This window comes from Uloborus diversus, unplaced genomic scaffold (assembly GCF_026930045.1).
Source record: "Uloborus diversus isolate 005 unplaced genomic scaffold, Udiv.v.3.1 scaffold_317, whole genome shotgun sequence".
Taxonomy (NCBI): Eukaryota; Metazoa; Arthropoda; class Arachnida; order Araneae; family Uloboridae; genus Uloborus; species Uloborus diversus.
In genome coordinates, this window is record NW_026558480.1 from 124,854 (window position 1) to 139,359 (window position 14,506).

General features: G+C 31.8%; 1 protein-coding gene across 1 annotated transcript in view; it reads right to left on the bottom strand.

Moving 5' to 3' along the window:
- LOC129233296 (mortality factor 4-like protein 1) overlaps positions 1–14,506 on the bottom strand; it is a 69,139-nt gene that overhangs the window by 34,666 nt on the left and 19,967 nt on the right. The window contains exons 6-8 of the mRNA XM_054867348.1: positions 8,987–9,031; positions 7,940–8,025; positions 24–125 (exon numbers count right to left, since the gene is read on the bottom strand). Coding sequence (XP_054723323.1) covers positions 24–125; positions 7,940–8,025; positions 8,987–9,031 — 233 coding nt within the window. The remainder of the gene's footprint in view (positions 1–23; positions 126–7,939; positions 8,026–8,986; positions 9,032–14,506) is intronic.

Genomic DNA, 14,506 nt, shown 5'->3' on the forward strand with positions numbered 1-14,506 from the left:
ATTAAAAAATATTCTGAAGATACCTTCTTTTGCTGTACAACGAGATTCCAATCATCAACAAGCCAATGCTTAAGCTCTTCTGGCATTTTAATCTTGATTTCAATCTTTTGAAGATATTCTTCTTCCTAATTGAACAGAGGGGGGAAAAATTATGTAACTAAATTACAAAAATTAGATTAATTCTTAGTTAAATCTTTAAAGCAAAGATGAAGTTATAAAAACAAACTTTTAAATAGGATTTGTAACATCCAAAACAAGTTAATTTTTTAATTTCAAAGGGACTTTTATAAACCCGAAAAGCAATCAAACTTTTCAGCATAAATTTATCAAAATAAATTAGATTCTGAAGTAGGAACACTAGGAGAATTTCGCTGTCGGCTTATTCTGCCCTTTGGAAGAATACTCATTTCAGACAAATATTCATCAAACAATCTAGTTGAACATTAATATAGTATTGTACTGCATGCATGCAATACTAGCACTAAACAAAAAAGTTTTACAACATTCCTGCTGAAGAAAGCCTTATTGCTGAAGTAAATCTTATTGCAAACAAAATCTTTTTTATTTTTTATTTTTTTAATCTGAGACAACCACAAGACAGATTTTTTAAATAAATGGTAAACATCCAGGTGATAGAATAAATCCATAAACAAAGTATTTTTTGCTATGCAACTTAATATTCTTAAGTATTTGTTCCCAAAAAGATAAGTTATAGAGCATAGGAGAATTGACAATACAATTTACTTCACAAATTTTAACCTTAGGAACAAAGCTTTGCCGAAATTCAATCACATGCAGTATCAATAGTGATATTCATTTGTAGAGACATACCGAGTAGCACTTTGGCCGAGTACCGAGTACCAATTATGCTTTAAAAAGAACCACTGACACATATGTGATGAATTTTGAAATCATTGGAATAGTAGTATAGGATAGTAGTATATTGGAATAGAGACCTCCATATCCATATAATAGTTTTTAAAACAAAATTCCAGCTGAAATTTAATTTCGCATTATTTCAAAAATTTTGTTTGTGTCAAAAAATTTACAAAAAATTTATTTTTATAATCTTTACTAATAATATAGCTGAATGTCTCTCTGTCCGGAGGATGTCTGGATGTCTGTAGGATATCTGTAGGATGTCTGTAGGATGTCTGTGACGCGCATAGCGCCTAAACCGTTCGGACCCGATTTTCATGAAATTTGGCACGAAGTTAGTATGTAGCATGGGGGTGTGCACCTCAAAGCGATTTTTCGAAAATTCGATGTGGTTCTTTTTTTATTCCAATTTTAAGAAAAAAAACTATCATAAATTACGAAATTATCATAACGTGTAACCGTAACATGGGCACAAGCCAATTGGCGAGATACGAAATTATCATAACGTGTAACCGTAACATGAGTACAAGCCAATTGACGAGAAAATTCACAATACATTACTTGTAAATACAGGCGAACCAAAAGGCCTTTTAATTTTTCTATTACGGGCGAAGCCGTGCGGGTACCACTAGTTTATAATCTTTATTACTAATAATAAAGCTGAAAGTCTCTCTGTCCGGAGGATGTCTGTAGGATATCTGGAGGATGTCTGTAGGATGTCTGTGACGCGCATAGCGCCTAGACCGTTGGGCCGATTTTCATGAAATTTGGCACAAAGTTAGTTTGTAGCATGGGGGTGTGCACCTCGAAGCGATTTTTCGAAAATTCGATGTGGTTCTTTTTCTATTCCAATTTTAAGAAAAAAGTATGATAAAATACGAAATTATCATAACGTGGAACTGTAACGTGGGTACAAGCCAATTGGCGAGAAAATTCACCATACATTATTTGTAAATATACAGGCGAACCAAAAGACCTTTTAATTTTTCTATTACGGGCAAAGCCGTGCGGGTTCCACTAGTAAACAAATAAATAAAAGGTATGATTAATCAAGTTGGAATTAAAACAAATTATATCAATCTATTAGAGACGTACCGAGTACTCGGTAATTACTCGGCATACTCGGCCAATTTGCCGAGTACTCGGTACTCGGCCTAATTCTGATCAGATACTCGGCCAATACCGAGTAGTTGCAAAAAATTGAATATTGTCCAAGACAGATACCAAAATTTATATTAAAAAAAAGCAAGCATTATATTCTGCAATAATTTACAATTAAAATTTATAAGTCAAATTTAAATTTTGAGAATAATGAAGTTTGTAATGCTTCAATGGTATAAATCTTTCTTTTAATGTCCCCAAAGTTTATTAAACTTGTTTATTAAAAATTATGCAAAAAAAGGCAAGTATAGAAAATATGGAATTTTTATATTAAAAATGGATATTTGATACAAACAAAAATTAGTTATAAAAAATATAAAAATACCTTTGCTTAAAAAATTAAAGGAAATAAAACAATGTTAAAAGCACAGTGTAGGAACACTGCAGATACGTGTTTTGGAAGTTACAAGGAATTCCTTTTTCTATGCACAAAATGGGAGCTCGTGGATTTAAAGGCATCCGACAAAAGTTGGATTTTTTTGTTGAATGTCTTTACCTTCTCTAGCTCACATGTTATGCACTGAAAAAGACATTCCTTGTGGGGGGGGGGGCGGAAACATGTGTCTGGCAGTGTTCTTGCACATTTGTTTTATCTGCTTTAAAAAAATATTTATGTTTGGCGGACTAGAACTATAATTGATTGGTATACAGTGAAACCCCTCTTAACGGACACCCCTCTTATGCGGACAATTTTTAATTCCCCAGTTCCAATGCAAATAACATTATTAATCCCCTGTCCTGCAGACACCTCTCTATTGCGGACAAAAAAAATTGTCCTGTTAGTGTCCGCATTAGAGGGATTTTACTGTAATTTGTTTTAATTCCAACTTGATTAATCATACCTTTTATTTATTTATTTTTAATTTTAAAAATCATTTTTGGTAACATTTTGACAAACAAAATTGTTTATATAATGCGTAATTAAATTTCACCAGGAATTTAGTTTTAAAAACTATTATATGGACAAGGAGGTCTATACTACTATTCCAATAAGTTCAAAATTCATCACATGTGTGTCGGTGGTTCTTGTTAAAACATAATTGGTACTTGGTAACTCGGCCGAGTCGTGAAAGGCCGAGTACTCGGTAACTCGGTACTCGGCCGAGTAGTGAAAGGCCGAGTACTCGGTACTCGGCTACTCGGCCAAAGTGCTACTCGGTACGTCTCTACAATCTATTATAGTTCTTGTCCGCAAAACAAATTATTTTTAAAAGCAAATAAAACGTTAAAAGCACGAATGTGTGGGAACACTGCAGGCACGTATTTCTGCATTTCAAAGAATGTCTTTTTCAGTGCATAAAATGCAAGCTAATGAATGCAAAAGACTTCCAACAATAAATTAAGACTTTTGTTGTATGTCTTTAAATCCATAAGCTCACATTTTAAGCATTGAAAAGTGCATTCCTTGTAATGCCAAAACACGTGTCAGCAGTGTTCCTAAAGTTTTATTAACTTTGGGGACATTGAAATAAATTTACTACATTAAAGTATAACAAACTTCATTATTCTCAAAATTAAAATTTGTTTTGTAAATGATTGAAGCATATTATATGCTTGCACTTTTTTTATTAATTGTAAAATCTGTCTTGAATAATATTCAATATTTTACAACTACTTGGTATTGGCCGAGTATCTGATCAAAATTTGGCCGAGTACTGAGTACTCGGCAAATTGGCAGAGTACAAAGTAGTTACCAAGTACTTGGTATGTCTCTATTTATTTGTTTAAAAATTTGAACATATGTCAGTCAAGCAGCCTCTTCCACCCTTAGACCATTGAGAGATAAACAAAGCCCCCCAGTTCATTCACTATTGTATGTGCTGAAGCAGGAGTAAGGGCGACAGGTCTTATCTTCGGGGGAAAATATCAAATAATTTCGCCAGCGTGTACCACGTGTCTACGACCATTAGGATTTTGGCGTTTTCTTCCTCTATGTCTCTATTCTATGGGAGATTTTGACTCTTCAACATTCCCTATCGCAGTGCGCATAATTGTCAGTATTTGATAAAATAATAACAATTATTTTATCAAAACCTTTTTTTCTCTGTCCTATAAAACAATATTAACACTTTTTTCATTTCACCAACCACTTTTACACGCAATAAAATCATGTGCACAATAAAAGTACTTCTCTAAAACCAACCAACCTCTAACTTGTGAAGTCTATGGAAAATTGCACTGCATTACGGATTTCAAAGAATTTTTCTCGAATTCCGAGCACAAAGTATAAATGCTTAGATTTTCTAAAATTTTCTCTATTATTCAATGATCAAATTAAAATAATAATAGAAAAAAAAATTTGCTGAAAAGTAAAACATAAACAAAGTTCAAACACCCTAATTTGGGAGGAAAAATTACAGTTTGTCTTTTGAAAATTTTTTTTTCATCATTCAATTTATTTATTTTTGGAAATGTTCTTTGTGTTTTTGGGGTTATTTTTGCAATAGATAAAATCTTTATAAATTTCATTAATTTTCTTAAAGAAAAAAATCTTTTACGGGGAAGAGAGGCTAAAAAATAGTTTGAAATACATTACTATTAAAACTTTTAACATCATGTTCACAAATTTAATATTTTATTCATTTCCAGTACGCATGAAATAGTAAATGGATTAGAAAAAAAACTATGCACTATAAAAGGAAAGAGCAAAAGAATAAAGAAATTTCCATTCATTGTAAAGAACTCTACTTTGCTGCTATTTACATTGTTTCAAAAACGTGTGTGAAATACTAACTCTATTAATCAATGAGCGCAACATTTAGAGCCATTTTCAAATTGGCATAACTAAAAAACTTACTGTAGAAATTGAAAAAAAAACAAACAAACTTATCCATGGATCAGTAAACTATGCGCTTGCAGGTGACGGAAAAAAAAATGTGCCAAAACATTTAAGGCAGAAGGTAAAAAATTAAAATCAACGACTGTTCAAATACCTACCAGAATTAGCATAGCTCTGGCGAAAGGTCTTCTGTGAAAGGTCGCAGTCACGTGGTCTCCCCCCACTTTCTCCCCTAATGATTCCTGCCTCAACAACCACTCACACTTGCTTTATCTATGCCTTAATGATCAAAGCTTCCACCCCTAATTGATTTTTTAATTTGCTGTCTACAAAACTAAAGGTGTGAAAATGTTCTTTCAGCACTTGAAGATGTTGGAAAGTGAGGATAAACCCAAAAGCGATATCTATACATATATCGGCATTATATCCAGTTTGGTTGTACATCGAATTGTAAAGTATAGGATTACACACACACAAAAATGTAGAATAGAAATAATAAAAAATTTGATCAAATTAAAGAGTCTTCTTACCTCTATTAATTCAAAAAGCAAAATAGATTTCAGAGTTTCAACATTATTTATGTTATCTTTGGTACAAAATATTTCCAAATGCTAGTTTGACATTTTTGTCCAAAATAACCCTTTCTGTCTTTTTTTAATGCAAGAAAATAGTCCATCATTTAGCTATCAATCATGTGTTTCTATAAGAATCTTGTTTTTTTCTAATTGCAATCTTTGGCACATTCAGACTTCATGCTCACAAAGGGGCCTGAGCCTCTCCCCCCCCCCCCCAGTGAATAAGGATTTTAACATTTTAAGGATTTTAATTTAAATTTGGATGCTTTGCATGGGTCAGCTAGCACTTGTTTGAATGTTCCACTGTTGTTGCAATAATTTTAGCACTGTCATTCATTCTATGAACTTCTAGAAAGATTTTTTTCATTTAAGATTTTTCTCTTTTTTTTTTTGCATATCTATCCAAAAAAAGAAAAAAAAAAAGATGACATAATTTTATGCTCAGTTAAAGATTTACAAAAAGCTTCTTATTTATTGAAGGAGTTAGAATACTATTGTTACTATACTTATTATATTAGGGATATTATTTGAAGAGTTTGCAAAAAACAACTTGATTATTAGCAGAGGGAAAATCGAAACATTTGCCTTTTTAAAATCAGTAATCTTTTGCATCTGTTGTTCCTTAAGTGTGAGCTAAAAGAACGACAGATTTTGTTGTCATTATATCAAAAAAAAAAAAAAAAAAAATGATGACACAACTTAAAATTCATTATTCAGTAAAAAATAATAATTTTGGTAAAAATCAACCGTTATTTTGGTCCATTATTAGGAAGGAGGAAAAGGCTAAACATTTAGCTTTTTACAAATTCAAAAATATTTTTGCATCCATTGTTCTTTAACCTGATAGGACACGGGTGATTTTGGTAGTTAAGCCTAATTTTATTTAAAAATTCATTTAAAATCATTACTGCAGTTGAATGCACTGAAACTTTTGATTCACTAACATTAATATTCTCTGAATACATTTCAGTTAAATTTTCAACTTATTAAAAAACAATAAAGTATAAGTTTGCATACAGGCATTCAAAACACAGGCAAAACAATAGAAAATCTCTCTCTCTCAATATATATATATATATATTTCAGACAAAAGTGTGAAATAGTATATCAAACTAATTTTTGTGAAATACCTCTGTAACTTTGACGTTTGCTTGCCATTAACTTACGCTAAAATATCTGCACTAAAACGAACATCCTCGGTATCACAGCCTCCAATATTCAAAATTAATGCCTTCCTTTTCATATATGATTTGTTCATCCGTTTTTACACCTGACCCTCCTTTAAAAACTTCATTCTTTTATCAATCGTGATTGAAATAAAACTGATCCTAACCATACAAAATAAGATCCATCAAATTTAAAACTGAAATGTTTTCTCCCACCCCCTTAACCAATAAATATTCATCATTTCCATTTCACTAAAATATAAACAAACACAAGGAGCAAAAGTCATAAATCTGAGCTCTGATTAATCCTGCTTCAGAAGCTGTAACACGTGCAGATGTTTTTCTCATCCAGGTCCCTGGATTAAAAAAAAAGAACATAACTGAAACCACATGTTGAAGGTCAATACTAAGTAGAACCGTTTTGGAAAAAGTAGCGAACTTCAAGCGCCATCTAGTGTCCTTTAAAAATTCAAATATATTGCTCCAAACTGAGATCACACATACGTGATCACAACTTGCCTGGGACGGAAAGTCTAATCACGGCCGCGATAATACAGCCGCTGGAGGGAGAAACGGGTGATCACATATACGTGATCATGGTTGCGAACGAGTTAAGCGCCAGCTAACATCAATAACTCAATGGCCTTATTAAAAGAACCTGGAACATAGAGATTTAAAAATTTTCAAAATTTCCTCACAAGGATGATTTTATAGACAAAACAAGCTGATGTGTGCCTCACATGACTTCCTTTTACTCCAAATTAATGTCATTTTCCTATTATTGGTAATTTTAATGTGATTCAATAGTTTACTATCTAAATATCACCAACAGTGGCCAAATTATTTAAAAAAAAACACGCCAAATTTATCACCAAGTTGGTGACAAAACTTGGCAACTAAAAGACTGGCGATATATCACCAAGTGTCCACTAAATTGTAACACCACTTGAGTTTACATCAAAATTAACAATGATTTCCCCCAAAAAGGGGCAAAAGACTCCCTTAGAAACACACGAATGCAACCAAAAGTGCACAACTAGACCCCACTAGGAGTCTACATACCAAATTTCAACTTTCTAGGACATACAGTTCTTGAGTTATGCGACATACATATGCACATACATACGTACATACAGTCGTCACGAGAAAACTCATTGTAACCAACTCGAGAATTGTCAAAATGGATATTTCTCATGTCTATACGTTCTTAGGTACTTTTCCACATGTGGTTGAGTTGAAAAAAAACTTAACATTCATTCGGGGGTGAGCAAAATGGAAATTAAGGTCGATTTTCGGGTGAATTTTTTTTTTCAATTACAAAACTTCCTTTTTTAAAAGGAAGTAAAAAAACAAACAAAAAACATTAGAACTTTACTCACAGTTTCAACATTTTGTTCAGCTCGAGTTCGCTTCTTTCTTTGTAAATCTGCTGGTGTTTCTGGCACGGAAGATGTAGCAGGAGTAGCTAGGAGAATTAAAATAAAATTTTAAAAAATGCTTCTGGAAAAAACAACAACCTAGAAATATCAACGTTGTGCACCAAAGAGCAATTCAACAAAAAGAATTTTCCCCCAAATCAATCATACTACAAATTTCATTTTATTTTATTATTATTTATTTATTTTGGGATGAGTCCCTTACAAGATGTTTATACAGATTTATGCTTAATAATATATCCTCCACCTGCTCACTTCGCTCGCCAACCCCCATTCTCTGGCATTGGCGGCTGCCTTGTTGCCTATGGTGCTCAATCACCAATCCGCCTTTGGCGGTGTAGTTCAAGGGATTAGACCTCTCTACATTGCCTGTGGTACCAGGGCATAAACTCCATCTTTGACAATGTATCTCAGGGGCAGGGGTGCCCTGAATTTAAATTTTTAGGAGGGAAGAAATTCTCAGTTTGGAGAATGGAGCTCAAAATTTCCCTAAATAATGTTAGTTTTGCTGAATGAACTACAAATTTCACCCAATGATGATCATTTTGCCGAATACACAAATTTTTCCGAATGATGATGATTTTGCCGAATCGTCACACAAAATTTGCCAAATAAGGAAATTTTTGGGAGGTCACAGCGACCTCCCATCTGGGTGCCCCTGATCAGTGGCTCTGCCCCTTCGTTAAATTTGGCGCCACTGCTGGTAATTTCTCATAAAATCTGGTGCTCTAATTAAAGTCGTGAGACATGGCGGAATGGCTTTTCCAAATATCCTGTATCTAACAGTACCAGCACTGGCCTGGGAGACTTTGATAGTCCGGAGAAGATAGAGTTACAGACATGCACAAATTTTAATAATAATAGATATGAGGGCATATAGAAAATCAATAATTGCAGTGATAGCATTTTAAATTAAAATTTGTATGCTGACTTTGAGTTGTCCAAAAAAAAAAAAAAAAAGAAAGAAAATAATAAAACTAAATTACTTACTTCCCTCAGTTTCTGGGACAGGCCTTTTCTTTTTTTCACTTGAGACTTTAAAGAATTTGAAAATAAAAACTAATCAATCATAGTTTGTCCATTACAATTGTTTACAAAAATAACAGTAAAAATTCTTCTAACAATAATGGAAAAAAAAACCCCCAGAAATTCTTACTTTTTAATATTTTTAAAGAACGTTGTTACCCAATTTATATCAAAATGTGAAACAAATTTAATCATGTAGTCATACAGGGTAACTTACTTTATGCATTTAAAATTTTGTAAGGTTAAATTGAATAGGAAATTTTTTTTCTCAACTACTATTCGACATAAATCATAGTTGTCTTTCTAGACATAGAATTTTTGCCTTCATAGACATCTGCACCTCTGGTTAGTAATGAAAGCAGTTAATGATAACTCTGGTTAATAATAGATACTAATCCCCCACACTCGATACTAAAACAAAAACAAAAAATATATAAAATATAGAATAATTACAAATAAGTTTCCAACAAGTGAACTTGGGAGGAAAAAATTGATTAAATTGCATATTAAATCGGAAATTGAAATTTAAACATCTCAAGTATTATGAAAGGATTACTTTTATAGAAATTTTGGTTAAGAAATACAATACTGCAGAAGAACTTAATGTATGAACAGAACGCTGCAATGAAACATAAGTCAATTGTAGAACAAAATCAGTATAGTGTTAAGCAAGGTTGGAAAGTTTTCCGTTCCATGAAAAATACTATGTTGAAAATTGGTATTTATCATCAAGAAAATTACAACAAGGATGTGCTGACTAAAACTTGCTTTAGGAGCAATCTTGGGAGCATGAAAATGGTGAGTTTGGAAGTTTTGCATCAATTTGGAGCAGCTTTTATTTTTCACACACAGAAACATATGTGAGGTATGATAAAATAATAATAAAAAAGATTGAAGGTGCAAAAACACCGTAATTCCTACTAATAATTGAAGCACTTCTAATCTCACTTTTTGTTACTTTATGTGTCTAATATTTTTCACAACTGACAAGTTCTGTCATGTTCCACTTTTTCTGATTTAAATTTGGTTCTCACATTTAAGTTATAGTTCTTCCACCTACTTATAAAATTTGTTTGTTTTATGTAGTTTATATATATACATATAAACTGTATAAGACATGTATACATAAAAGTCAAAAACCTACTCAAAAAGGTTAAAAAAGAAAAGAGGAAGAATGATTAAAAAACTTTTCCTCAACAAATCTGTATCTTTGTGCCAGAAAGAAGTAGGACATTATGATAAATTTACAGGGTAAAAACTTTTTTTCTGGCGCATGCAAAGGATGGGATGCAAGCTCTTTTAATCCTGTTAAAAAATTAAAAAGGATATTTTAAAAAGAATTCTGTTCACATGGTTAGATACGGAATTGGCTTCTACATACAATGCACTAATAAATGGAATATTGCAATTTTTGGACCTACGTCAGTGCTTCTGAGGTACAGAAATTACAAGTGAGTTTTAAAGAACTATTAACCTATTTTTTATTGCTATGTGTAAGTTATTTGCTTATTTGATCTTATATTTAGGCATACATGTTATGATGAACTACTTCATTAACAAATCTGAAAGTCCAAACAAGAAGCTCCGTCTAGAACTAAATGAACCTACTTTCCCGTATACCCATACTACTTTCTAGTACCTGATCAATATTCCCAAATATAGATAAAATCGCAAATTGTTTGAAACATAATTTTTGATATTTTAAGCTGATTTCTAGGAATGAAATATGCTTCACTCATCTAAAAAATTAGATGCGTAAAAAATGAATAATAAATAAATGAACAAATAAAGTTGCAGCACCTTTTAAACAAAGCAGCTAATACACTTTTTTCCATTAAAACGAAATTCTTTAACTGCTTTCAAAACGAAAAAAAAAAATAATAATTAAAATTAAAAAGTTCATAAAAATAAATACATCATATCAAAAAAAAAAAAGTTTCTTTTTCCCCTGTTGCCAAAAATAATTTTTAAATGAATTAATGCACTTATCAAAATAAATAAAAACAATAAAATGTCAACTTAAAAAAATAATTTTCATTGTCAAAAAAAAAATCGTCTGCGCATATCTTTATGTAGAAACATAAATAACTTTGAGTTTATCCGCCGAAAACTGAATGCCTAAATTAAAACTTAAGAGTGAAAATAAAAACAAGTCATATTAACAATAATTATTTCACAGTTAAAAACAAGACTGCAGAGTCGGAGTTAATCTCATTTTGGAATAAAGGAGTTGGAGTCCAATATCCAAGAATTGAAGTCAGTCATTTTTCCTCTGTGCATAAATTTTTGCCAAAGCTTCCGAGTTGGAGTCATAGGCGGAATTGGGACTGAGTTCCTGGGGGGGGGGGGGGGGCAGGATTTTTTTTTTTTTTTTTTTTTTGAGCAATATTAGTTGTAATCAAGGCTAGATTTAGACTTAACATGGTCCTAAGCTATTTCAGGTTTTGAGTCACTTTTTTGTAGTCCAGACAGCTTTTCTGTCGGTGGCAAAAAAGGCCATATTTTAAAGCCCCCCTCCCCCATTATGCATTATAAATTTGGTATATGATGGGAAATAGTGTCCCTTTAAAGCAGGGTATAGAATATCTCCAATTTTAAGGGGTCAAGGGTTTTCCCCCGGAGGAATTTTTGTAAAATAGATATGAAATTCTGCATTTTTAAGCCTTATAGGGGGTAATTGGAACTACAAAAATCCCGGAAAAAAATAGCAAAACACTCTTTTGCGAATTACGATAATACACAGTAAAAATTGTTTTCGTGTTGACAAATGAGTAACAGTAGTCCTCAGAGAGAAAAAGCAAGGGAGAATAGAAGGTTATGCATATTGTTATTTGCTTACATCGGCTGTCGGTTCAATTCAATTAGTTTTTTATCACGCCTTCAACCCACCCACAAATACAACAATGTATTAAATACAAAATGATCAATAGTAAAAAGTGCTTTAAAAGAAATGGTGTACAGATTTAGAAAATAGGTAACAAGAGAGTAACATGCTGCCCATTTGAACAATTCATAATTTATACACTTGATAAGAACAGACCTCGAAGTGGTTTTTTTTTTTGAGGAAAAAGTAGGAAATAAGGAATCAAAAATTTAAAAAGTAGGAAAAGTAGGAAAAAAATCATTTAAAAAAGTTGGAAACAATAGGAACACACGTCAAGAGAAAAGAAATTTAGCGTAAACTTTATTTCTAATGTAAAATAAACTAACAGTATTTTTGATTTAAAACTGTCCCAAAAATAAACTAACAGTACTTTTGAAGTATTAAAGGGATTTAATGAAAGACCGAGTCATAAAAACAAAATGAAAGAAATTTTCAGTATGAAAAATAAACTGGTGGAAACAAAGATATTAATTACAAAAATATGAAAATGAAATCCAAACAAAGAAACACCTTTCAACAATAGTAATAAAAATTTCAAGTGTGAAAGAATAAAATACAATATAGCAAATGCAAAAAAAACAATAATAATAATAAAACTCATATTTTGGTGCAATAAAACCGTTTTTGTTAAAGATTTGTTTTGTCAAAAATGAAAACATTCCTTCGAGAACATCCTTTATCATTTAAAAATACTAACACTTTTGCTCCTGTTGTCATAAACTACGATACAAAAAGAAAAGTAAATATTAATTTAGTTTTGGTTAAAAATAATCAGCAGCGGACATGTATTCTTGCATAAACAGGGGCAGATGTTTGAATTTAAAAAAAAAAATAAAAAGGAAAAAGACTTAAAATGCAGAACTAAAATAAATCTGTTCTGAAATATGGGACATAAAATTTATAATAAAATAATTAAACTAAATAAATAACGAAATAAGTAAACTAAAGGGTTTGTATTATGTTATATATTTTTAGCATTCATTTAGGGGGGGGGGGTCAGTGGGGTTAATTTCTCCCCTCCCTGGCTTTAGAAAATTAATGCTTAACTATACAAGTTTGTGTGGTTTTTGTTGTTTTCAGACAAAATTTGCATTCAGTATACATTCTTTGCGAGCTCCCCACCCCTCCGGGTAGGGGGGGGGGGCAAGTTTTAATTTTAATCAAGAAATAAAAACGAATACTGTTTTATTGGTTTGATGATTTTTTACATCCTTCTTCCAAAATTTTTATCACAGAAAAAAAAGGAAAAATCCATGCATGGCAAACATAACATTTTTATCAAAGAAAAAGATCAGTTACTAATGATTATCTGTGCATAAAAGGGAAAGCATGTAGTTTCTCTCAATCCTCACCATACAACAAAAATATTCATTTGGAAATTGTTCACGAAATTGAGAGCGAGGGGGGGGGGGGCAACTCTTCGATATTTATGATATACCAAATTAGAAAATACCCATTTAAAAGAAAAAGAAATAGGTACAGTACATATTTGCTCTTGGCTCTATCCCCCCCCCCCCCCCCCCTACTTTTAAAAATGTGAGGAAATAAAAACGGAATCTCGCATTTAAATTGATTTCCAATTTTTCTCCAAAAATTGGGAACGTTTTTCAACATCTAGGGTTTGCCAAGTTTTTTTTTTTTTTCTGCAAATACACTTTTTGCAAGGAAAGAAACTGAAATTTTATAAATTTTATAATCATATTTCCTATTTAGAATGAACAATAATCATATTTATGTATGAAAAAAGTTAGTTTCTGCTATTATTTTTAAAGTGTTCTGTTTTGCGAACTTCGGTTATATGTCGCTTTTATTTTGTACTAACATCAAGAAAATATGTACAGCGTAGAGGTTTTTCATTTTTTGCTTCCTTACGTTCCTTTTAAGGTTTTACATTGCCTTTCTGTTTAAATAGAGCTCCATTTCCCTTGTAATCATCTATACAAAAAATTGGTGAATAGGAAATTCGGCGTTTCCCGCACTTGAACAGTCGGCCGTTTACTTTAATTAAAGCATCTAATTGCCGGATGAATAATATATAATTGCACCAGAATGTGCCAGTATCCATTTCTTTACTGTTTTGTTAAAACTGTAGGACTTAAGTCGGGGCGATAAAAAGAAAAGTTGATCATAAAGGCAGCAACGGTAAAAACATTCGAAAATTTAACTTTTAAACACGCACATGCTTCGGCGTTCCTTCCAGAAATTACTGTAGTCAGTCAATGAAAAGTTCAGGATCCGCTTGTTTCTGTTGCTTTTCAAAATTTAAACATGTAGAAAATTATCAGTGCGGCATTGTAAAAATCAGAATCAATGCACAATTAGAAGTACTATACTAAAGAAAGAAAAAGTAGGAAAAATAAGGAAAAAGTAGGAAAATAAGGAGAGTGCTCTAAAAAATAGGAAAAAGTAGGAAAAATAGGAACTTTTTGGGGTCTGTAAGAAATAAATTTGAAGCACTCTTTGCTTAGGAATTTCAAAAACTCATCTAATCCGTTTTAAGGACTCGAGAACAATTAAAATTTTTTTGGGCTTCATTTGCCCTTTCCAGTCTCTGAAATTAAGTACTAGATTTTACAGTTTTAAAGTATTGTTTTCACTTT